This window comes from Tupaia chinensis, unplaced genomic scaffold, assembly GCF_000334495.1.
Source record: "Tupaia chinensis unplaced genomic scaffold, TupChi_1.0 Scaffold139943_1, whole genome shotgun sequence".
In the NCBI taxonomy this organism is placed as follows: domain Eukaryota; kingdom Metazoa; phylum Chordata; class Mammalia; order Scandentia; family Tupaiidae; genus Tupaia; species Tupaia belangeri.
In genome coordinates this window covers 775701-802156 of record NW_006199822.1, presented here as the reverse complement: position 1 = coordinate 802156, position 26456 = coordinate 775701, and the positions used below count along the sequence as shown (strand labels likewise).

At 46.4% G+C, this 26456-nt stretch overlaps 1 protein-coding gene across 1 annotated transcript in view; it reads left to right on the top strand.

The window, feature by feature from the left end:
• The first annotated feature begins 4164 nt into the window (after positions 1-4164).
• NFE2L3 (NFE2 like bZIP transcription factor 3) overlaps positions 4165-26456 on the top strand; it is a 37429-nt gene continuing 15137 nt past the window's right edge. Inside the window, exon 1 of the mRNA XM_006162412.3 lies at positions 4165-4969. Within this exon, the coding sequence (XP_006162474.1) occupies positions 4403-4969 (567 nt within the window). The 5' untranslated portion in view covers positions 4165-4402. The remainder of the gene's footprint in view (positions 4970-26456) is intronic.

The following is a 26456-nucleotide window of genomic DNA, read 5'->3' as shown; positions in this document are numbered from 1 at the left end:
TGTGCCGTGCCTATCCCAGGGGTGGATTGTAGTGTGGAGACCCTGTTGGGGATACTGTATCTGTCTCGCTCACTTGTGGAATAAATAAATAAACTAAAAAACAAACAAACAAACAAACAAAGGACTTGGCTAGGACTCCCATCATTTTAAGCCTCGCCTGGGGAAGGATCTCCTAAGCTCACTCAAGTGCTATTGGCAGACCTTGGCTTCTCACAGGCTGTTGGCCAGAAACATCCATGCCATGCCACAGAGGCTCTATGCAGGGCTACTCACAATATGGAAGCTTCCTTCTCTCAGAGTCAGAACTGAGAGAGAGATGGGACCAGCAGTTAGCATAATGGCTATGTGGGTGGCCTCCCATGTAGTCAATCATGGTTCGAGTCCCAGACCCAATGGCTTAAACTCACGCCAAGGGCGTGTGCGAGCGTGCCCAAGATCCCGAGAGGAGAATGGAGGAGAAGAGATTGTGGTGTGGCCATCCCCCCTGGGGGGGTGATTTCTCGCTTTCTGTCTCTCTGTCTCTCTCTGTCTTTCTGATGAGTACATGCACCCTATAGCAGAAACCTCTCCAAAAAAAAAGAAAGAAAGAAATTGGCATGTAAGGCAGGACTTCTCAAACTCACCCTGGTGACGGACCAACTTTTTTCTTTTTTTTTTTTAATTTTCAATTTGTTGCTGATCAGTACTTTCAGAAAAGAAAAAGAAATTCATTTCATGAAAAAGATAGCAAAAAGATGAGAAATGATCACATTCAGATTCACAGATCATGGGTCGTATGTTCCAGTCATGACGAGTTGCCGTCAAACTGATAAGCACTCAGTGACTTACCTCATCTGGACAAAAAGAAACAGAAACGAACAGCTCACAGACTGGCTCCAGTTCCAGAGTCTCCTTTGAGTAGCACTGATTTAAAGATTTTATAAACACAGATATCTTTTCAAGAAATTTATAAGACAATTGTTTGGACTTTTCACTTAGCTATTCCTGGAGAGTCTAGAAAGAGACCTAACAAGAAGTCTTTCCTTGGATTCTCACCGCCCTCTTTCTTCACTTCTGCAAACAGGATGTTTTGTTGTGCTTCAGGTCAAGGGTTCCGAGGATCAATTATGAGTCTCCTGTTTAATATTTCACTGCCTGATCTTTATGTGCCCTCCTTTCTACCAGGCTGGGAGCTACCAAGTTAAACCACACTCTTCAAGTGAGCAGTCTGATAGCTATTAAGATTATCAACTCATATTTTTATTTCATTTTATTTTTAATTTCTTCCATAGGACGTGCACTCAATGGAGAAAGAGAGAGAGAGAAAGGGAGGAAAAGTGAGAAAGCAACTTCTAGGGAGCATGACCACGTTGCAATTCTTCTCATCCATTCCCTTCTCAGGGTTTTGGGCATGCACGCACACGCACCCAGTGTGATTTTTCAAGCCTCTGGGTCCAGGACTCAAACAGTGCAGTTGGCCATGTGGGATCCAGAACCTTAACCATTATGCCACCTGCTGGCCCTCATTTCACATTTTGAAACGGTGAAGTATCAGCCCACTCTCCAAGTGTTAGGAGGGAAGTTTGAGTGCTCTTCTTGTTCCTAGTCTTGTTCAGGGTCCTCAAAACACATCAAGTGTAACCTCAATTCAACTGAAGGAAAGAAACAATTTTTTTTTTTTTTTTTGACCATCACCTGTGTGCAAAATTCTGGAAGATACAACCTGTAAAAAAGTACCACCTCTGCTCTTGCCTGCTTTATAGCATTGTCTTAGCCTGTTTGGTGCTGCTGAAACAGAATGCCTAAGACTGGAGACCAGTAAATGACATAATGGTATGTCTCTGGACTTCCACATGGCTGACCATGGTTCGAGTCCCAGACCCAGTGGCTTCAAATTCATGCCTGCTGCATGTGCATGAAGTGGCCAAAATCTCAAGAGGAGAATGGAGGAGAAGGGATTGTGGCATGGCCATTCCTCTTGGGGATGATTTCTCACTTTCTGTTTCTCCGGCGAGTGCACACTCCCCATAACTTTCTGTTTCTCCGGTGAGTGCACAAGAAAGAAAGAAAGAATGAATGAAAGAAAGAAAGAAAGAAAGAAAGAAAGAAAGAAAGAAAGAAAGAAAGAAATAGAGAGAGAAAGAAAGAAAGGAAGGAAGGAAGAAAGAAAGAAAGAAACTGAGACTGGGTAATTTATAATGAACAGACATGTATTGGCTCACAGTTCTAGAGGCCAAGATGAGAGGCTGCATCTGGTATGGGCCTTATTGCTGTATCATCTCTTTCCTGGCAGAAGGCATTCACAGGTGGCAGTGTGAGAGATGGGCCCCTCTAGGAGGACCCCACTCTCAAGATAACTGACCCACTTCCAGAATAACAGCATAAATCCATTTAGGAGGCCAGAACCCACATGACCTAATCACCTCTCAAAGGTTCCACCTCTCAACACTATTGCATTGAGAATTCAGTTTCCAACACAGGAACTTTAGGGACACATTCAAACAGCTGCATGCACTTCCTGTAAAAAAACCCCTTGAAGTCATTTAAATCTCAATATTTTGGCATTGGAGTACATTCTTTGTTTTGTTTCTAAGCGTTTCATAAACGTATATTTAATCTCCCCAATGACACCACTAAGTTTCCAGACAAAAACTCTCCATTTCATGTTCTCACAGCCTCCAGCACAACATTAGGCAGTTGGTAGCTCCTCCCTAAAAATGTGAATGCAGCAGACTGAGCTAAGGCCCCAAATGACCTGTCCGGGGACCAAATGCTGGGAACAGGGTTTCTGTTCCCAATCTTACTAAGCCGGCAAGCACCTCCCTCCATTTTCTTTACCACCCCTAGCTCATCCTCTAAGACACGAAGAAAAAGCAACTTGAAGAAGTCTATTCTGCTTCCCTGACTCCTTCTGGACAAATGGAAACTTCTTATCACACTAGCCCCAGGAGAGAGAAGAAACCAGGTGGAGGAAGTAGCCTTTTAAAACAAGTCTTGCTCAACTTATTCAACAACTGCCAACCCTCCACGGGGCAGCCTTTACCTTTCCTCTTTAACCCAAGGAAACGAGTGAGGGGTGGTAACACCTATATTTCCAAGGCCCTGTGCTGGGCACCGTGTGGGCACAAGGTGAACCAAACAAGTTTCTGGCCCTCAAGAGTATACAATGGGCAAATCAGACCAGTCCCCAATTACAACGCCAAGTGGAACGAGCTGAGTGTTGTCACGTCAGCACGTGGAGACAGTTCTGTGGGAGACACACGGGGAGAAGTCAATGCCTCCAATTCAGAGGACGTGGCTTTGGGGCCAAGTCTGGGAGGATACAAACCACCGGAGAGTACTTCCCACCTATCCAGGACTGTGGCTGGTGGGTTACCCACATGACCTCATTCATGGCTCACAGAAGGCCTGCATGGAAGGTGTCATTATTAGTCTCACTTTACAATGAGGAAACTGAGGAAGAAAGATTTGTCCAAGGCTGGTAAGCGGTAGAGTGTGGAGCTGGACTCAGACTGACTGCAGAGCTCGCTGTTGTTATTCTTAACCTTCACTCAAGGAGCAAAGGATAGGCCTAGAAAGAGGCCTTGCAACATATAGAGCGCCCCCAGGGAACAGCAAGGAATTTCTGAGGCTAGCGGGAATACTGTCTGATAGCTGTGGAACCTCTATGGCAAACTCTGGACTTCGCATACAGTATTTCTTCTGACCTCACCACATCCCTTCTTGATAGGTGCTATTATCCTCATTTTACAGATAAGGACAACTGGCAAGCAGTGAGCCTGGGAAATGAACACAGGGGTCAGACTCCTGACCCTACTCTTACTCACTGTGCCAGTCCAGGGTGTCACAGGTGAAAGCCAGGTGCCTTGCATCTGTCCCACTCTATACATCTTGCCCCTTCTCACCACTTACCCCCAACTCCCCAACCCGTGAGTACGTTCAACAAGGATGGCCCAGCTCGCAGGGTTGCAAGAAGCCACTTGGTGTCCCCCAAACTTTGTGATCCCAGAAAGCCTTGCGTTCCTCTTTCATAAAGAGGCTTGGAGCTGGGGAGCCCCGCCCCGCTTGGCCCCTCCCGCAGGCACCGTCCTCCGACAGTTTTGTGTCCCCAGCCGCGGCTCCCGCGGCCCGGGGCGGGGCTTGGTCGCCAGGCAGGGCGGCCCGCAGCCGGGCAGGCTGGCAGGTGGCTCCTCCTCCGCGTCTCCCGTGCTCTGGCCGCGCCAGGCACCCGGCTGGCTTCCGAGGAAGCACCTTTGTGCCCGGCTCCTAGCCCGCGACGGCCGCAGCGCACCCGGATCTATTGTTTTCTCGGGGTTTTCCCGCAGGTGCCCTCAGCGCGCAGGACCCGCACGTGCCACCGCAGCAGCTGGAGCTCTGGAACCCGCAGGCGCCGGCAGGGGTGTCCCCGGGCGCGCCGCCGGAGATGAAGCACCTGAAGCTCAGGTGGTCGGCCGGCGGCGGCCTCCTGAATCTCAGCATCCTGCTGAGCTTGGCAGGGCTCCGCGTAGACCTGGACCTCTACCTGCTGCTGCCGCCGCCCACCCTGCTTCGGGATGAGCTGCTGCTCCTGGGCGGCCCCACCAGCTCCGCCTACGCGCTCAGCCCCTTCCCCGCCTTGGGGGGGTGGGGGCGCGCGAGCCAGCTGCACCCCAAGGGCCGGGAGTCGGACCCCGCAACACAGCTCGAGGGCCAGCTCCTCTGGGAGTTGCGAGCGCTCGGGGTCCCCTTCGTCCCCCGCACGCGGGTGGATGCGTGGCTAGTGCACAGCGTGGTGGCTGGGGACGCAGACGGGGGCCACCGACTGCTCGGCGCCGCCGCGGCTTCAACGACCGGAGGAGTCGGCGCCAGTGTAGACGGTGGCAGCCAGGCTGCGCAGGGGAGCGGCGGGGATACCCGAGCGGCTCGGAGTAGCCCGTTGGCCAACGGGGAGGAGAAAGCACCGGCGGAACCGACGGCCCAGGTGCCGGACGCCAGCGGACGCGCGAGCGAGGTAATCAGAGAGCCCGACGTCAGCGAGGTGTGGCATCTACACCGCCTGGGGCTGGGGGGAGATTAGCCAGGAGCCCTCGAGGGCTGCGACGGAGCTTTCAGTCCACCCTTAGCCCCTGGGCAGGTGTAGGTTCGCCGACGGCTCTTCCTTTTGGGAATCAGAGTGAAGGCTATTGGTCCTGTCGATGTGGGTTTTAGATGTTTGTAAAAGAAGTGGGTGAAAGCGTCCGTTTCGGTTGTAGGGGCCACCTTTCCCTGTTTGGTGACTGTCAAGGATAGTTAGGGGGAGAAAGGGACGGTGTGCGTTTTGTTGCCTACTGTCTCGGTTCAGTACCTCCTGGGCACTGAGAAGGCTTTTTGGGAACCCGTGTCCAACCAGGCTACGAAGAAGGCCTTGGCGCCCGCGAGGAGCACGTTTCCCGTCAGAGCCACGCTCCGGGCCTAACGTAGTGGCCCTCGCCCTGGTTTCAACCCAGTTTGGGTTCATTTTTGCCGCTTCGGTTGATTGCGGAGTCGCACTCAGTGTCCACTCCGTGGCCAGCTGTGACCTAGCGATGCCCCGCGCCTCACAGCCGTCTTTCTTGGCACTTGTGTAACCTTTATTAGCACAAGGAAGACAGGCATCCTGACTGTCGCCTAGTGACCAGCAAGCTCCCTTTGGTTCATGGGTACAAACCCTTCTGCGGTTTAAGTTCTCTCTGAAACAAAGTTCACCAAGATCTGTTGGTTGATATCCCGCGCTCATCTTGAATCTCTGGAGCCCGCTTAAGTGAACACCACTTTCTAAAAACCAACCTTATTCGAAGTTCCTTCTAGGAGACTTAATAACTCTCTCTTGGCCCAAACAGTAGTGGTTTTGAATGCTATTGATCCACAGGTGCTCCGTGGATGTTGTTTTTGTAGAGTGCAGTCTTATGCAAAATGGGAATTGGGGCTAAACTGGTTTGTTTGCTGCTCTTCAGAATTGCCGTTTGTGTAGGCAGTTGCCAGACGAGCTTCTCCACCCTCTCCTGGTGGGGTCATTGTGTCGCACTGGGTGATTCACTGTTATGCAGATCTGATCCCTTCCTCTTCCTGGGGACCGGAACTAATAGGTGGGGGGCAGTGAGTGGCTTGGTGGGCTTGGTAGGCGCCTGTCTGTTCTGAACAAACAGCGGGAGGTTCTTTCCCACTCACTCACTCATCCACTCCGTGGGGTCTGTCTCACTGGAATCCATGCTGCCTGAGGAGTGGCCCCGGGCATTGCTCCCTCTCCTCGATCTATAACATACAGGTCTTGAAACCCAGTGTCAGGTGGTTTCCTGCCCCCCTCACTGCTGAAGGCCAACCGGCTCCCAGAGTACACTGGGACTGGGAGAGAGGGGAAGCTGATCGCTCTTCAGTGACGCCCCCCAGCATCACCTGCTTGATACCTATTTTGATAGGAAGGACTACCTTAGAGGCAGCTCTAAGGCCCTGGGCCCAGCCAGACCAGTTTGGCAGACCAGTTTGGAAGCCTTGAGTCTCGCTTTCCTAGAGGAGAGAGAAGTTCACACTGGGACATTATCCTGGACGTGCCATCCCCAGCTGGGCTGGCACTTGTGCACCTGCTCCGTGTGTTTGCTGCTGGGACAACCTGGTTTTATTCAGTGCAGATGATCAGCTGTCAGTTTTCACAGCCAATTCACCATTGTTGGTGATGCATTTTACAGCCACCTTGTGAGGTATGTTGGCCAGGTGTCCTCATATCTGGTTTGTATTTAAGGAGAATAGAAGCCCATCGAGGTTAGGGCTCTTGGAGGAAGCCACGTGTCAATTAGTGCCAGAAATGATACCAGAACCCAAGTCTCCTGGCTCACAGATTGGCATTAATTAAGATCTACACTGTACTCAGGCTCTCCTGGACAAGCACGCATCTGGGATAAGCTGACGTGGTCTCCTACCCAGCCCATCCTGGCCCCAGAACAACTGCTTTCCTCTGACACTGGACTGAATTTAAAAGCAGGCAGTACCATTCATAATGCAGAGGTTACAAGGTGGAATCTTGACTCCGGAAAACCTGGGCCTGGAAAACAGCATGGTCTTTGCAATGAACTAGACTTGGATTTGCAGCACTTCCTAAGGTCCCCTTGCACAGGTTACTAGAACCACTCCAACCCTCAGTGTCTCATCTGTTAAGTGGGAGGGTCAGGCTTACCTCTGAAGGGTGCTGATTCAATGCCGAAAGCATGTGTTCAATATCAGTCAGCACAGTGCCTGGATTATACTTGTTCTCTCCTCTTACCCGCCATCCTCCTCCCACTCTCCTCGCCTGTCTCACTCACCACTCACTTTATTCTTTTTGGCTTGTTTGTCTGTCTGGGTTAGTCGTTTGTTAAGTGAAGGGGGGGTGTTGGAACCAGACAGCCTGGTTTTGAATCCCACCTCTGCCCTCTCTCTGTGACCTTGAACCAATTTCTTAACCTTTCTGCGCTTCATTCTTCTCCCTGCATAAAGGTGCCTACCTTATAGGTTGATGTGAAAGTTAGAAGTTTATTCCATGTAAAGGGCTTAGAACTGTACCTGTTATGCCTTCAGTGCTTAATTAATGTCCGTTACTGCTGTTGATGTGGAAGAGAGGAAATGCTGTGGCCTATAAGAACATAATAGGTTTTATTCTTTTTTTTAATGGATTATTCTGGTGGCTTACATTTGAGTTTTATAGTATTTAATGGATTATTCTGGTGGCTTACATTTGATTTCACATCATTTTTGTACATGTGCAAAAACCTTTTGGAATAGGGGATTTTCCAAGTAGCAAAAGAAGTGCTGCTTTGGTTTCACTTCTCTGTGGGGCTAATCATTATCTGAGACAGACTCAGGAATTCCCCAGGGCCGACAGGCTTCCCTTCCTAACCACAGCCTTCACTTCAACCCATGAAGCATGCCTTCTTCAAAGTAAGGCACGGGCCAAACAAAGACATGACTGGGTTTTGTAGAGTTGAGTGTGTGAGCATATTTGAAGGTGGGTGGCTGCCTGCAGCCTGCTTCAGTATTTCAGAGGACTGTTTGCCTTTTTTGAGACTGAAGGGCTGTGGCGATCTTCATGTGACTTAATGCCCCGTGACAAGGGACCTTCTGCTGGGTGAGGGGTCCAGTAGGAGCTCTTGATTTACTGCCTCTTGGACAGGTTTCTTCAGTACAGTCAACATTTAATTCTAAGAGTAAAGGGAAGAACAAAAAGATCCTTGATTGGGTTTTGTTTTTTAATCCCCCATGAGGAATGGTCATGCTGCAATTCCTTCTCCTTCATCTCTCCCTCCTTTTAGGACTTTGGGCATGTGCACGCACAAGCACACACACAACACGCGCACGCACACACACACACACGGTGTTTCACAAGCCACCAGGGCCAGGATTCCAACCACATAGCTATGTGGGATCCAGCTGTTTTAACCACTACACCACGGACTGACTCAAGATCTCCATTACTACAGTAAAAATTACTTGTTGTTTCAAAATCAAAGATAGCCCCTCATGCCTGAGCAATTTGGATAGAGATGACATTTCAGAAACTTCTGCCTGTTTCTAACTCCCAGCTCTGAGACAGGAAAAGTCTTAGACTGCATCCATTGCAGTATGATGGAGTTTCACAGTTGAATTTTCCTTTTGTTCACTGAAGGACATTGTGAAGATGCACTGTGGTCTGTGTGGGAAGGGATGGCCTAAGTCACTGTATTAGTCTGCTAGGGCTGCTATAAGAAGACACCACAGGCTGAGTAGTTTCACCGGCAACTTGACTCCCGGTTCTGGAGGGGAGAAGTCCAAGGTCCAGATGTCCGCAGGTTCGGCAACCCCTGGGGACCTCTTGCCACATTTTGGCAGTGTGCTGGCAATTGTTGTCCTTGGTTTCTACTGCATCACCCTGGTCTCTCCCTTCATCTACACATGATGGGCTCCTGGTGTGCAAATCTGTTCACAAATTTCCTTTTTATAAGGATTTCGGTTGTGTTGGATAAGAGTCCACCCTACCACCCTACTATCTCAGCTTACCTAATTACGTTTGCAATTACCTTATTTCCAAATGAAGTTACATTGTAAGATACTAGGGGGTAGGACTCTCAACGTATGAATTTGTGAGACATAATTCAATCCCTAAGAGCCATCATCTCTCTTGTTTCAACTCTTAGGGTGTTCAGTTTATTAGCGAGGAGACTCCAACCATTGAAAGCTGAGTCAGCTGTTTCTGGAAGCAGTCAGTGTGCGTGTTGGATCATTTGTAGCAGGACTACATGTGCATGTGGAAATACACGGTTTGGTTGGCTCAGTGTGCAATCCTGGGGAACCTTAGTTCAGATGATCTTTTTCTAGTCAATTTTTACCTTGATCAGTAGGTAACAGAGATGTCATCTCTGCAGTATTTCTTATATTTTTCTCTCTTTTTTTTGGAGAGGTTTTTGCTATAGGGAACCTGCGCTTACCAGAAAGACAAAGAGAGACAGAAAGCGAGAAATCACCCCCCGGGGGGATGACCACGCTGCAATCCCTTCTCCATTCTCCTCTTGGGATCTTGGGCACGCACGCACACGCACGCACCCAGCATGAATTTAAGCCACTGGGTCTGGGACTCGAACCATGGTCAACTACATGGGAGTTCAGTGACATGGCCATTACGCTAGCTGCTGGTCCCTCTTATATTATTCTCTTCCTCCCCATTTCTGCTGCTTCTCCACTCACACAGTGGGAAATGAGCGTGCCAGGCTCGGCCTGACTTCTGATCTAGTGGACAGTGGGGCCAGACCAGCCTGGGTAGCTCAGCTCCACCCCTGCCTGGTTGTGAGCTGCAGCACACTTCTTAGCTTCTCCGGGCCTTGATTCCTTTATCTGTAAAATGAGATGGTAGGTATACCCTTGGGAGTCCTTGGGAAGATTAAGTGAGATAGTGCAGGTCAAGTTGAACTGGGTGGTTACTGGTAAACCTTTGCTTCTGTTAGCTACTGTTAGGGATTTAGCTAGGGGTCTGTCACACCCCTCCCTGGTTTACTCACATTGCATTCTATTGCCAGATCCTCGTTCCAAAGCTTGCCTTGGTTCTTCACCATTTTGGGGGCCAGGGGGAGCCTCTACTAGCTCCTAATCACCAACCAATCGAATATTTTGTCATTCAGGGCTCCCCATGTGGCCAGCATGACCACCAACCTGCCAACTGCCATTGATCATCATACACTGCTGGTCTGCCTGTAGCCTACTTTCTAGCTAAAATTTTCCTTCCCCCCAATCAACCTCATGCTTTCCTGCCTCTTACTCTGTTACCTTTCCCTAGAATGCCTTCCTTTCAGTCCTCTCAAGGCTTTTCAGACTCAGCTCAACTATCACCTCATCTACAAAACACTTCCTGTTCTTTGCGCCCTGCCCTCTTGCTCTCTGTAACACTTCTCCTACAGGATTGGCACCCCCTGCTTTGAACTGCAGTATCTTGAGTGTGGAAATTAGGTCTCAGCTTTAACTTGCAGTAGCACCTGGGGACAGGGGTAGGCGTGGAGGTCAGTTCGGATAGCGGCTGGCTGTTGAGCACTTAGCATCCATCACTCTTCATTTGGCTTTGAGGGACTTACAAGAACACCTTGAGCAAGAATGTGTCTTGGGTCCTTCAAAGCCAGAGTCCCAGGCAGAAAATAGGTCAGATCTGAAATCCTGATGGGCCACCTGACCATTTAATACCACCTGTTTGAGTGGATGAGGGCAGTGGAAAGCAGACTTTCAGGCTGGCATTGTAATTAATCAGATGGTGAAACTTGGGATTGCCTAAAGTTATATAGCAGGTTGGTGGCCTTGCCCAGAATAGAATAGGTTCCTGTTCTTAAGCACTGAGTAAACCACACCTCCTACCCACTATAAAAGTTCAAACATAGAAACAAAAAGCTTCTCCCATTCATAGCAGCCTTGTGATAGGAGTTGTATATTTTCTTTCTTTCTTTCTTTCTTTCTTTCTTTCTTTCTTTCTTTCTTTCTTTCTTTCTTTTTCTTTTTTGAGAGGTTTTTGCTATAGGGCACATGCGCTCACCAGAGAGAGAGACAGAGACAGAAAGCGAGAAATCATCCCCCAGGGTAGCTGGCCGTGCCACAATCCCTTCTCCTCCATTCTCCTCTCAGGATCTTGAGCATGCACACACATGTGCCTGGCGTGAGTTTAAGCCACCAGGTCCGGGACTCGAACCGTGGTCAGCTACATGGGAGTCCAGTGATATAGCCATTACATCAACTGCTGGTCCCAGGAGTTGTATATTTTCAAAAATCTAGGATTATGTTTATTTTCAGATACATTTCTGGGCAGGTGAGGCTTAGGTACATGCCTGAGTTGTTTTTGGTCAAGTTGCTGGTGGTGGTTGACAAATATGGACACAGCACAGAGGCAAGGCATGCCTATCTGAAGTTGGATAGAACTGGGTCCCATCTGTATCAGTCAGGGTTCTCAAGAGCGTGTGTAGAATGTGAATATACACACACACAGTGGGGGCTGACATTCTTTTTTTTTTTTGAGAGTTTTTTGCTATAGGGCACGTGCACTCACCAGAAAGACAGAGAGAGACAGAGAGACAGAAAGTGAGAAATCACTCCCCAGTGGGGATGGCCACGCCGCAATCCCTTCTCCTGCATTCTCCTCTTGGGATCTTGGGCAGGCATGCACACGCACCTGACATGAGTTTAAGCCACCAAGTCCGGGACTTGAACTGCGGTCAGCTACATGGGAGTCCAGCGACATAGCCATTACGCTAACTGCTGGTCCTGGGGCTGGCATTCTTTAGGGCAGACAGAAACTAGCAGTCAGCAGAAGACTGGGACACTGCAGGCTTGAGGCAGGATTTCTTCTTCAGAGAAACCTCAATTTTGCTATTAAACACCTTTGATTGGGCAAGGCCCACCATATTATTGAAGATAGTTGCCTTTACTCAAAGTCAGCTCACTGATTGTAGATGCTAACCAAGTGTACAAAAGACCTTCAGAGCAGCACCTTAGGTTAGTGTTTGAACAACTGGGTACTCCGGGCTAGCCCTGCTGACGTGTGAAAGTAACCATCATACTGCCCCAACGAAATCTATTCTGGGCAACCTCTGTGACTCTTGGCTTGCAAATTGGCAGAAGGAGAATATTAACTTCCATCTTAGACTGTTCTCGTAAGGACTGAGTGGCACTGGATGTGAGACAGCTGGTACCATTTCTGGCTTAGTGATAGATATCCAAAAGATAATTTGCTATTACTGCTTCTGAGCTCCAGGTCCAATTTCCAGGAAACTTTTGTCTTCTTGAGAAGATTACCAAAGACTGCTGGGTCATGCTGGGACCTGCATTGGCATGAAAGGAACCCTTCCCTTCCCAAGGTGGGACATGACACTGGAAATGGTTGAATGAACTGGGGCTATTCCGTGCTGAGATCGGGCTGAGGAACATGATCGCCAGCTTCAAAGGTTGGAAGAGCCGCTCTGCAAAGGAAGCGGCTGAGGAGGCAGACTGAAGCTCCACTGCGGAAGAACTTCTTAGCTTTTCTGCAGAGTTTCTCCAAGGGTGAACTGCTGACTGCTGATTCAGGGCTCCTGAAGTTTCCAGAGCCTCAGGTAGTTCTTGCGGACCTCTGCCATAGCACTCCTCTGCAGGTTTTCCAGGATCCAGCAACACCTGAGTGGGAGTACCTGGCCAAAAGCCTTTCTGTGAATCTGAGACCCAGAATACAAAAAAAAAAATTTCCAAAGCAACATGCTTGGGGAGCAGAGCCAGGGCTAGCGTCTTGGCTTGCCTGGTATTTTAAAGTTGAAGCCAAATTTCTCTAGCTGCTTTTACTATTCTCTGTCATAGTCTAAAGAATATCTCCCTGGGTAGAGATGGGGTTGGTTGAGAGATAAAGAACTAGTTTGAAAACACACACACACACACACACACACACACTAATAATTAATGTAGAACTACCTTGCAGGCCAGCAGATGGCATAGTGGCTAAGGACTCCCAGGGTTCAAGCTCTTGAAAATAGTAGCTTGAAAATAATACAAGGCAGTGCAAGCAAACCCAAAATCCTGAGAGGAGAATAGGGAAGAAGGGATTGTAGTGTGGTCATGCCCCTGGGGGTGATTTCTCACTTTCCCTCTCACCACTGTCTCTCTCCAGTGAGCCCTCATGCCCTGTGGCAGAAACCCTGTAACAAAACCTTGCAAATGTATTTTAAAACCTGAGTTTAGGGGACCAGCAGATGGTATAATAGTTACATTGCTGGACTCCCATGTAGTCTGCTAGGGTTCAAGCCCTGGACCTGGCAACTTAAAACTTAAAACAGGCATGTCAAAAATCCTGATAGGAGACTGGAAGAGAAGGGACTGTGGTGTGGTCATCCCCTCTGGGGGTGATTTCTCGCTTTCTGTCTTTCTAGTGAGTGCACGTACCCTATAGGAAAAAAAGAAAAAAAAAAAACCTCTTAAAAAAAAAAAAAAAAAAACACCAAAACTTGAGTTTAATTCTAGCTCAGAATGAGGGGGATCTTTCTGAAATGTTCTACATCATAGTTGAGGTTTGAGTTACATGGGTTGCCTCCGTCAAACTGTACAATTAAGGTTTTTATTTGGAAACACTAGCTTTATTTATTTATTTATTTTAATTGCCGAGGCCTCATGTGTCTTCGAGAGAGAGCGCACCTGTACCCGCACCCTTCTATGGGCACAGTCAAGCTGCAGTCCTTTTCCTCCACTTCTGCATCCCATCAGGACTTTGAGCATGCCCATATATGTGCATGTGCATGCACGCACACGCGGCATGTATTTCAAGCCACCAGGCCCAGGACTTGAACTGTGGCCGACCATGTGGGATCCAGCTCCCCATACACAACATTTAACCACTGTACTGAAGGGCTGACCCAAAACTGGTTCTTATACGAGGCCTCTCCTCTGGTGGAATCACCTCAGATATCAGCCTCTTGGATCTTCTCTTCAGCCCCTTGGAAGATACTTGTCCATGTCTCTGCAACCCTCAGAAGTGAGTTTAACTTCTATCACATTTTTTTAAATCTGCCGGAGGGCATGTGTGCTCACTGGAGAGAGAGGGAGAGAGGATCTCCCACCCCATGGGCCATAGTCATGCCACAATCCATTCTCCATTTCTCCATCTACTTGGTATTTGGGGCATTCACACATATGTGTCCAGTGTGTTTCTGAAGCTCCTGGGTCTGAGACTCAATCCACACAGTCAGACGTGGGGTCCAGCTGCATTAACCACCAGGCCATGAACTGGCCCGTACATCACATTTTATTATTCAAACATACAAGAAGACTTCAAAAAGCTTGTAGAAACATGGAATGGAAGCGTTAGTTTATTTTGGTGCCCCCTCCCCCCAAAAGAAAAAGAAAGTCCATGCATAGTTTTTACATGAACTTCTGGAAGACCCTCTTTTACAAGTGGGGAGAATGGAGACGAACATAATGAACCTCTGTCCCTGTCACTCAGCTTCAGCAGTTGCCAGCTCGTGGCCAGCCCTGTTTCTTCTGCAACTCCCACTTCCTCCTCCAGCCCCTATGATTTTGAAACAAATCCCAGACATCATTTCTGGTGATTCCTGTGCCAGCCCTTTGCAGCGACTTAGCAAGGAAAAGAGAAAAGCCTAGCTTTGTTCCTTTCTCACTCTTCACACTGCCCCCACTGCCTCTGAAAAGCTTCTGTAAATATTTCAGTGTATATTCCCACATTAGAAGACTCTTCTGAACACAGCCTCAGTGCCATTAGACACCTAACTAGACCAAAATTCTTTAATATCATTAAATACTCAGCCAGTGTTCAAATTTCCCCAGTCGTCTCATGAATGAGTTTTCATGGTTGATTGGTTTGAATCTCAATCCAAACAAGATCCGCACCTTGCATTTCCTCCAGCAGTTTTCTCATGACAAAACAATAGGGAGGGACAAGAACTCTGTGGTTTGGGTAGTGACAGCTTCATACAACATGGCTGTTCCAGCCTGTGTGGTGCAGAGTGAGGCAGGTGGAATCCAGTGTGGATGTGGTCACAGGAAGCAGAATTCACCCCCAATGGCCCACATGAAGAGTCCTAAATGAATGATATCATACAGCCACAGACAGGGGCAGGCAGGGATGTTGAGGTGCCCAGAGACTCCACTGAGAAAGGGTGGGAAGGGATTTCTGGAAACCTGGGGGTGGGGGAATGCCCTGACCTCTCCTTTCCCACCCTCCAGTGTCCTGCTCTAGCCTTCCACGGATAAACCCAGCCGGATGCCACCCAGCACCGGAGCTCTATAGGGCCTAGGGGGGCCAGCTTCTGGGAACTACACATAATCTGGAGGAGCAAATAAGCAAGAACAAGTACAGTGGCTAAGAACTGGCTATGAAATAAAAGCGCTTGCAGCCAGATAATAGTTCTGTCACTTCCTAGCTGTGTGACTCAAGGCAAGGTGCTTGACCTCTCTGTGCCTGTTTCCTCCACTGTAAGGGGATAATAACAGTATTTACCCTACGGGGCTGCTGAGCAACGTCAATGAGGTAATAGATGCGGTGCCTGGCCTTCAGTGAGACCTCAGTTAAGTGTGAGTTATTGTCAACTATTACAAAGCTACCAAGCCAGGCAGGACAGCCCTTCTTTATCTGACTCCTTGTTCCTCTCCTGACCTGGTGACTCCCTAGGCCTCTAGCCTCCAGATAGGCCTCAGAATGTTTTGGCCTTCATCCCCTTCTCTCTGGCGTCATCCTTCTTGCAGGCACCTCACTGTTCTTTGTCTTTGAAGGTTCATCCAACCATACAGGTCAAAGCAGGTCTCAGTCTCTCCGTCCCCAGATATGTAAATGAAAGGCCAGCTAAGCCAGCTGGGACTGTTCACAGAGGGTGGGCGTTTTCAGGGCAGCTGGTGGTGTGGAGGGTAAGCTGTTGGATTCCCACATGACCTACAGCATAGTTTGAGGCCCAGCTCCAGTGGCTTGAAAAACACACTGGGTGGGAACCAGCAGTTAGCGTAATGGCTATGTCGCTGGATTCCCACGTAGTCGACCGCGGTTCGCGTCCCGGACCCGGTGGCTTAAAACTCACGCCGGGTGTGTGTGCGTGTGTGCCCAAGATCCCGAGAGGAGAATGGAGGAGAAGGGATTGCAGCGTGACCATCCCCTCTGGGGGGTGATTTCTCGCTTTCTGTCTCTATGTCTCTGTCTGGCGAGCGCACGCGCCCTATAGCAAAAAAAAAAAAAAAATTCCTCTCAAAAAAAAAAAACACCACACTGGGTACATATGCTTGCATTCCCAAAATCTTGAGGAGAAAGGAGAAGAGACTGTTATGTGGCCATCATCCCTGGGGGGTGCTCCCTCCCACACCTCTGTCTTCCTGCAGTGAGCACACCCATCCTGTAGCAAATTATAAAACAAACAAACAAGGGCATTTTCAAGGGCAAATTCCCCTGTAATAAGTACTAAGTAATAAGTTAGTGGTTTCAGGGACTTTGCAAGGAGGAAGGCCTGGCTTTGCTGCTTTCTCCCTCTGCCCATTAAATTTATCCGTTCAGAAAATCTCCCCAAAAGACTGCCCTGCTCCCTTCATGGTGGCAAAGGTCTGGAGAGCAGTTTTCAGGCAAGTCAGGAAGAAAAGACCCAAGTAATTGTTAACTTTAGATAAAATAGATTAAGTACTATGTGAGGAAATCTGGAAGTCATGAGATTTTAGAGAACAGAGAAGACCATTGGAAGTAAACGCTCTGCCTTGGTCCATTTTTGTGTTGCTGATGGGAATACCTGAGTCTAGGTCATTTTATAAAAGTACAAGTGTATTGGGACCAGCAGTTAGCGTAATAGCTATGTCGCTGGACTCCCATGTAGTCGACCACAGTTCGAGTCCTGGACCCTGCGGTTTAAACTCACGCTGGACGCACGTGCATGCATGCCCAAGATCCTGAGAGGAGAATGGCGAAGAAGGGATTGTGGTGTGGCCATCCCCCTGGGGGGTGATTTCTCGCTTTCTATCTCTCTGTCTCTCTCTGTCTTTCTGGCGAGCACATGCGCCCTATAGCAAAAACCTCCCCCCCCACACACACACACACAAAAAGTAGAGGTGTATTTATAATCTCAGTTCTGGTGGCTAGAAAGTCCAAAGGCCTAGAACTTCAGCATGGCCAGCAATAGCAGTGGATTGCTGGCCAGAGGAGAGCAGGCAGTCTTGTTCTCTCTCCTTCATAGCAATGAACTCTCACAAGACCTAATCACTTTTCACTAGATCTAAAACTCACTGGGTTTTGGGGCTAGCAGATAGCAGAGCAGTTATGTCACTGGACTTCCACATGGTTGATGGTGGTTCAAATCCTGGACCTAGTGGCTTGAAACTCATGCTGGGTGCATGTGTGTGTGTACCCAAGATCCTGGAAGGAGAATAGAGGTGAAGGGGTTGTGCTGTGGCCATCCCCTCTGGGGGGGTGATTTCTCACATTCCCTCTCACTATCTCTCTGTTTCTCTCTCTCCAGCAAGTGCACACACCCTAAGTCAAAAACTCCCTGAGTCTTTTCAGACATCATTAATCTAGTCACAAAAGTGTTGCCTCTAGATCCAGTCACCACAAAGCAAGCACCGCCCACTAGACTTCATCACTTTCCCACATTAACTTTCAGAACATCAAATTTTGGGGGACAGACCATAATTTAAACTATAACAGACCCAAACAGCTAAGGCTCCAGATTCTCATAGAGGGAAGATGGTGTTGGGGGTGGGTGTTTCCAGAAGATGCCATTTCTTGAGGAGTCTTTGGTATTTTAGTTGTGGTGAAGTGCCCCAGCTCAAGTTTACAGTGGCTTCCTCTGGCAAGCATGGAAACTTTCTTTCATCTTTTTTTTTTTTTTAATTAGGTCCCAGCCCCACAAAGGTGAAAATCATCTACATACAAATAAAAAGTAACCTAATGATGGGTTTAGCTTCCCTGTTTTTTAAGAGCATGGACCATAAACTTCCAATGTACACAACAGTGCTTGTAAAACACACATACTTCATAACACTGTATCTCAACTCATGGAGTTGAGAAAAACAGGAAAAGAAGAGAGCAGAAATAGTGGTAATTACCGGCTGCCAGGGACTGGCCTTGCTTTCTCTTGAAATTCCAATTGAGTTGTCAGCAGTTGGTCATTAATTGCAACTCCTGGAATCAAAAAGCATCAGAAAGGAGTAGTAATGTTTATATAGCATCTTAAAACGGATTAAGAGGTTTAGTCAACTCATTTCTTAAATTGTGAATTAGATAATATGTGACTCGAACCACACAGTCAGCCATGTGGGAATCCAGGGCCTTAACTTCTATGCCACCTGCTGGCCCAGGCCTTTTTATTTTCACTCGGCCATTTTGAACCTAAGCCCTCCTAACCACAGGGTATTTTTGGTTCTGTAGACTGTGCAACTTAGATTACAAATGCCATAGGCCTTTATTACTCTGTTAATTTACATCTTATAATAGTGAAACCTCTAGTGTTTCCTGCCTTGAATTCTGGCCTCCTCTCTCCCCTCAAGATAAAATTGCTAACTGTCACAAGATGGGTGCTGGGAAGCAGGCTCTGAAACTAGTTTGCAAGAGAATTTTGAGGGAGAACCCTTGGGGTCAACAACTGGAAGGACAGAGCAGCAGGATTAGGCAGAAGCAGAAGGTAAGCTGTGAAGCAGACATAAAACCAGGCATTTCAGGGCTAATGTGCCTCCAGATTGTCCCACATGGGACCAAGATGGCCAAGTGCCTCTGCCCTCACCTGCTCTGTCATGGGATGTGGGTGCCACGGATGGGGCAGGACCTTGAGCGAAGTGGCTCACAGCAGCTGGAGGCTGACTGCCCACAGGCCCTGAGAAATCCCCACGGGTCCCTCCTTGCAGGGGATCTGGGCTGTACATGTCCTGTGTCTCTACGCTAATGCCAAGAGAAATCCTTCCTCTCGCTCATCTGTATTTATGGTGCATGCTCCCGTTTGCTTCTTAATTAGCTGTCAGTGAGAGTTGAATAAATGTATGAAGGGCTAAGAAGCTATTTATTAGGGCCAGCAGGTGGCATGATGGTTAAGGCACTGGACTCCCACTTGGCTGACTGCGGTTTGAGTCTGGACCTGGTGGCTTGAAAATCTTGCCAGAAGTGTGTATGCGTGTGTGCCCTGAGTCCCGAGAACAGAATGGAGGAGAAGGGATTGAGGTATGGCCATTCCTCCTGGAAGGTAATTTCTTCCTTTTCCTATCTCTTTCTGATGAGTATACTTGCCATGTGGCAAAAACCTTAAAAAAAATAATAAAAGTTATTTATTAAACACTCAAAGCTGTGCAAGTTCCAATATTTCTCTTTCTAGATCCATGGGATTCAGTCTTCCTGTTTCAGCATGCTGCGAAGATTCTTGGTAGTTCTACAATTTCCTCTTCCTCTGGGGCCTCATAGGTAGAGTGCCCATGTGGGTCAGTCCTGATTTATCTTTGCTGCCCACGTACTTGGTAACAGCACGCTCTTACCCTCTCAGGAGTGTTCTGGTTTGGGCGATACATTGTATGGTCACTTATTCCTAGAGTCCTGGAGTGTCAGAGCTGGACAAGACCCTCTTAGGAAACCAGATTTTCTGCACAGAAGTGACTGGCCCCATTTGCCTCACCTGTCTCTTTGCCTGGCCAAAGAGGAAGGGAAATACACACAGACAACCAAAAGCACAAGATCCTACTCCAGCTACAACTCTCCTCCCCTTGGCTCCATGAACTCCTCACCTGTAAGGGTATTCAGGCAGTCTCTCACGTTTGGAACTGTCCCTCACTCAACCTAAATCCCTGACTATTTTCACATTCATCACTCGTCTCATACATATAAGGCATTGATTTCTACAGGATTATAGCTGCTAATGAGCTGTGTTTTTTGCCTTTTAACTAGTAAATATTAAGACAGAAGCTAACCAGGGCCAGCAGGCGGCCGAACAGTTATGTTGCTGGACTCCCACATGGCTGACCATAGTTCGAGTCTGGACCTTGTGGCTTGAAATTCATATTGGGTGCATGTATGTGCCTGTTCAAGTGCCCAGGAAAATGGAGGAGAAAAGAGTACAGTATGGCCATCCATCCTCCCTGAGGAGCGATTTCTCACTTTCTCTCTCACTGTCTCTGTCTCTCTCTGATGAACACATGTGCTCTAAGGCAAAAACCTCTTTAAAAAAAAAAAAGAAAAGAAAAGAAAAGAAAAGAAAGGAAGAAGCTAACCCAGGGTGAGTGGTATGTGAGAAAATTGGTATGCCCAAATACCCCCAATAACAATGAAAGTTGAAACAGCCTTTTCGGAGGTCTGTTTGGCATGCCCCAAAAAAGAAGCTGAAAAAGTTGGCAGAATAGCGTCTTCTAAAACCTAAAAAAATTCTTGGTACAAACAGAATTCAAGAGGAATTCCCTCAAATTTTACAAAAAAAAAGGAATTCTGAAGTTATATAAAGTTTCCCAATTCTTTTTTTGAAATCAACATAACAGTGTTACCAAGAACAATCAAACACATCAGAGAAAACCACCCATCACTTTTAGGAATATTCATGCATACAAATAATATAGATGCCAAGAGCATTTAAAAATATTGCCAGAGGGTTCGTGTACTTGCTGGAGATAATGGGTTGGGGGAGAGAAAGCACTCCCCATGGGGAATCGCCATGACACAATCCTTTTCCTCCATTTCTCCTTCCTTTTCAGGATTCTGGGCACACACACACATGCACCCAGTGTGTTTTTTAAACCATGGGGTCTAGGATTCGAACCACACAGTTGGCCATGTGGGATCTGGCCACCTTAACTGCTACCCTATGGGCCAGTCCACCCAAGAGCATTTTCAAATGTTAGAATGTATTAGTTAACCATTGCTGCCTAACAAGTTGTCTCGAAACTTAATGGCTTAACACAACAAACATTCATTGTCCCATCGTATCTGTGGGTTCTAATTCTGGAGCAGCTCAGCTGGATGGTTCTTATTCAGAGTCTTTTGAGCTTGTAATCAGGATGTTAGCTGGGCTGCAGCCATCTGAAGGCTTGATCGAGGCTGGAGGACTTGTTTCTAAGATGGATCGCTCATGGGGTAGTTGGCAGGAGGCCTCAGTTCCTTGCCACAGGACCTCTACATAGTGCTGCTTTGATAACCTTGTAACATGTGAGCTGGCTTTCACCAGAACAAGTGAGCAGAGAGAGCAAAGAGGGAGCCATGATGCTGTATAGTCACTTCCATTGTCTTCTATTAGAAGCAATTCATTAAGTCCAGCTCCCACTCGAGGGGAGGGGAATTACTAAGCTCTTCCTCTTGAAGAAAAAAGTGTCAAATAATTTGTGGATATATTTGAAATATCCACTTCTTGTTAAAACTACTCTTATTTTTTTTAGAGAGATTTTTGCTATAAGGGTGCGTGCACTCACCAGAGAGATGGAGAGACAAAAATCAGGAAATCGCCCCTGAGGGGGGATGGCCACACCACAATCCCTTCTCCTCCATTCTCCTCTCAGGATTTTGGGCACACATGCACATGTGCCTGGCGTGAGGTTTAAGCCACCAGGTCTAAGACTTGAACCATGGTCGGCTACGTGAGAGTCCAGTGACGTAACTATTATGCATTTGCTGGTCCCTAAAAAAATTCTCTTTAAAAATAAGCCAACTCTTCAAATATATGCTTACATCTACTTTCTGTTTACCTTGAAATAAAGGCCTTATTTTGTCTTCTTTCAAAATCAGTCTTGACACTTGTACTTTGTAGTCTATCCTCTGTTGCCTTCTGAAGAACCTGGCTTTGCAGTCATTTCCTTACAAACATGCCCTAGGATCTCTCATCTTCAAGACAAAACAAAAACCATTGCTCACATCTATTTCTCTGCTCACTTTCCTAGCCAAAATTCTTGAAAGAATTATTTATACAGCGTTTCCAATTTGCAATGCTCACTCTCCAACACATTATCATTTGGCTTCAACCTTAACTTGATTTTTCCAAGGCCACCATCAGCTTCCTTATAAGGCACGTGCGCTCGCCAGAAAGAGAGAGACAGAAAGCGAGAAATTACCCCCCCAACGAAGATGGTCACGCCGCAATCCTCTCTCCTCCATTCTTTTCTCAGAATCTTGGGCACGCACGCATGCATGCCCAGCGGAGTTTAAGCCAGCGGGTCTGGGACTTGAACCACGGTTGACTACATGGGAGTCCAGCAACATAGCTATTATGCCAACTGCTGGTCCCAACCAACAGCTTCCTTACTGCTAAACCCAGTATATACTTCTGTATCTTGTCTTGTGCAACTGTCAGGCAGCATTTCAACACAACCACTCCTTTCTTCTCGGACCCTGAGACACTGCTGCCCCAGGTTTCTTGTGTGTCTCCGCTGCCGTGCTCCTCAGTTGGCTTCTCTGCCTGACCTTTATGTTGCAGTTCCCCTGGGACCGTCTCACTGCACTCTGGCTGGGAATCTCATCAGTTCCTGCTTGGTGTGTTTGTACCTTGATACAATTTATATCTCTGGTTCCGACATTTGCTTGGAATTCCAGATTCTCATTTCACCAATGTAATTGATATATTGACTTAATATTTTGACTTCAGGAGGGTACAGAAGCAATGTGCATTCTGCAGAAACTGTACTTTGCCCATACAAGCATTCCATTTTTCACTTTCATTATAGTATTTAATAAGTTACATGAGACAACACTTTGTTATAAAGTGGGCTTTGCATTAGATGATTTTTCCCCAACCGTAGGCTAATGTAAGTATTCTCAGCACGTTGAAAGTAGGCTAAGCTGGGACCAGCAGTTAGCGTAATGGCTATGTTGCTGGACTCTCATGTATTGACTGCGGTTCGAGTCCCAGACCCAGTGGCTTAAACTCACGCCAGGCACGTGTGCGTGCGTGCGTGCCCAAGATCCCAAGAGGAGAATAGAAGAGAAGGAATTGCGTTGTGGCCATCCCCCACTGGGGGTGATTTCTTGCTTTCTGTCTCTCTGGTGAGCGCATGCGCCCTATAGCAAAAACCTCTTAAGAAAAAAAAAAAGAAAAGAAAGAAAGTAGGCTAAGCTAAACTATGGTATTCAGTAGATTAGGCATATTACATGCATGTTTGATTTAGAATATTTTCAATTTGGGACTAGGAGGTGGCTTGGTGGTTAAGGTGCTAGACTTCTACATGGCTGACCATGGTTCAAGTCCTGGATACACGTTGAAAGTAGGCTAAGCTAAACTATGGTATTCAGTAGATTAGGCATATTACATGCATGTTTGATTTAGAATATTTTCAATTTGGGACTAGGAGGTGGCTTGGTGGTTAAGGTGCTAGACTTCTACATGGCTGACCATGGTTCAAGTCCTGGATACACGTTGAAAGTAGGCTAAGCTAAACTATGGTATTCAGTAGATTAGGCATATTACATGCATGTTTGATTTAGAATATTTTCAATTTGGGACTAGGAGGTGGCTTGGTGGTTAAGGTGCTAGACTTCTACATGGCTGACCATGGTTCAAGTCCTGGATACACGTTGAAAGTAGGCTAAGCTAAACTATGGTATTCAGTAGATTAGGCATATTACATGCATGTTTGATTTAGAATATTTTCAATTTGGGACTAGGAGGTGGCTTGGTGGTTAAGGTGCTAGACTTCTACATGGCTGACCATGGTTCAAGTCCTGGACCTGGCAGCTTGCTTTCTCACTTTCCTTCTGTGTGTGTGTCTCTGTTTCTCTGTCTCTTTTTTAACTGTTCTTCCCACAATTATTCACTAAGTTATTCAAGTCAGAAATTTAGGAGTATTCTGAATTCTTCCCTTTCTTGTATCTCTCATTTCAGTTCATTAACAAGCATTAACTATTCTTTTTTCCAAAATGTATGATGGGTCCTCCCTCTCTCTTGTATCTGCTATACCACTGCCTTTCCCCACACTGTCATTTATCGTCACATTTTATTGCAGTAGATGGTACACGATTGCTGATCGACGAGAAAAAGACCTGTACCCCAGCAGAAAAACGGACACGGCCACAAACAGTACACAATAAAGGAAATGCAACTGCTTTTAAACTTGTGAATGATGTTAAACTCAACTATGAATAAGAAAAACGTAAATTAAAAGTAAAATGAGAGGAGCCATCAGGTGACAGGCTGGTTAAGGCACTGGACACCCACATGGCTGACTGTGGTTCAAATCCTGGACCTGGTGGCTTGAAAATCATGCCAGGCATGTGTGCATGCATGCCCAAGGTCCCAGGAAGAGAATGGAAAAGGAAAATGCTTCATGGTCCTATACCCTGGAGGGTGATTTCTCACTTTTCCTCTCACTGTCTCTCTCCTTCCAGTAAGTACATGCACCCTATAGCAAAAACCTTAAAAAAAAAAAAAAGTTACAATGACATATCAGTTTTTATCTATGAGACTGGTACTTGTATCTATTGTTAGTATGAATTTTAATTGGCGCAGTGGCTTTTGAAGGACTGATGGGTAGAATCATTCAAATAAAAATTGCACATAGCTGTCAACCCAGCATTAATTGTAGGAATTTATTTTACCTGCACATGTGTGCAAAGCAGTATATATGAGGACATTTTAATGTTGTAAGTAAAGACAAACAACTAAGTGGTTTAAATGCATTATGGCATTGGTCAGGCAAAGGAGTACACTGTTAGGGTATTTTCTATGCCTTTCAATGCATTTGTTTCCTCATTTCAGATAGCTAGTTTTTTCACTTTCCTATAATTAGTTAAAAATAAAATATTTTATCTGTTAGCTTACTCGTATTGTTTGATTCTCTGTCCCTTTAAAATATAAGATCAAAGCAGCAGAACCCCAGTTTTTTTTTTTCACTATTGTATCCCTAGCAACTAGTGTAGTATTTGGGTACTCAGTTAAAAAATTATATATCTTAGGCAGCAGATGGTGTAATGGTTAAGTCACTTGCGGTTCGAGTCCTGGACCCGGTGGCTTAAAACTCACACTGGGTGTGAGTGCATATGTGTACGTGCATGCCCAAAATCCCAAGAGGAGAATGGAGAAAAAAGTATTGTAGTGTGGCCATCCATCTGCGGTGATTTTTCGCTTTCTGTCTGCCTCTCTGTCCAGTAAGAGCACACACTGTATAGCAAAATTCTCTCTCTAAAAACAAGATGTATCTCAAGTAAAAATCCATATACTATCCTTATTGGTGAGACATTAAAACATTCCTACGAAGTTCATGAGCAAGAGTGCCAAGTATCACTATCAATACTTAACATCATTCCAGAAGCATAGCCAAAGTAATAAGACAAGAAAATGGAATATAAAATCTAAATGTTGGAAAAGAAGAGGTGAAAGTAATTATTAAGCCAATTGATAAGACTTTACACTTTGAGGAATAAAAGTATGGATTAACAGAAAATTTAATGCTAGAATAATTCTTCTGGGTCAATCCTTTGCTACTGTCTTGACCAAAGTAATTTGGAATGTATAGATTTTGGGGGGTAACCTTTTATTAGGTCGTTAGGAAAGTCATGTTTTTTTTTTCTCAGTTTTTTTCTATGCAAAAAATACGTCATGACTTTCCCAACAACCCATAATTAAATGTAATTTCAAACTTCAAAAACATTGCAAGGGAGGGACAGCAGGTGGAGTGATGGTTAAGGTGCTGAATTCCCACATGGCCGACCATGGTTCAAGTCCTGGATACAGGGCTTAAAAATCATGCTGGGCATGTGTGCATGCATGCCCAGAATCTCAAGAAGAAAATAGAGAAGGGATACTGGTATGGCCATTCCCCAGGGAGGGGTGACTTCTCACTTTCCCTCTCTCTGCCTTTCTGTCTTTCTCCAGCAAGCACATGTGCCCTATGGCAAAAACCTAAATGAAAAAAAAAAAAAGTTGCAAGGGGCCAGCAGGTGGCATTGGTGGTTAAGGCAGCTGGATCCCACATAGCTGACTACATAATTTGAGATCTGGACCTTGCAGCTTGAGAAACAGGCTAGGTGTGTGTATGTATGTGCATGCCCCAAAATACCAAAAGCTAAAATGGAGAAGCGATTGAGGCGTGGCCATCCCCCATGGGGTGGGGAGTGCTTTCTCACTTTTTCTCTGTGTGTCTGTGTGTCTGTCTGTCTGGTGAGCACACATGCCCTCTAGCAAATTAAAACAAAAGCTGTCAAGAATAGTACACACATCCTTTACCATACTTACCTGTGGTTTACATTTTGCCCATTTGATTTTCCTATATTAGTAACTCTCTATATACATATATAATTACTTTTGGTCAGAAATATTAGAGAGTTGAAGCCATTGCATACCTCAGTACCCATACACATTAATGTATCTTTCCTAATAATATTTTCTTTTCTATAGCCAAGTATCAAAATTAGAAAATTTAACAGTTAAACTATTGGGTCTTCAGAAAAGTCACAATGTATTTTTCTATGTTCTTCTAGGTTTTCCCCAATCACCCATATTGTCTAATCTACTCTCCATATTCAGAATTTGGCTTTTGCTTCAATAATGTGCTTCATAGCTCCTTTTTCTCCTGGAAATTTCATCTAATCCAACTTCAGACATTGCATGTAATTA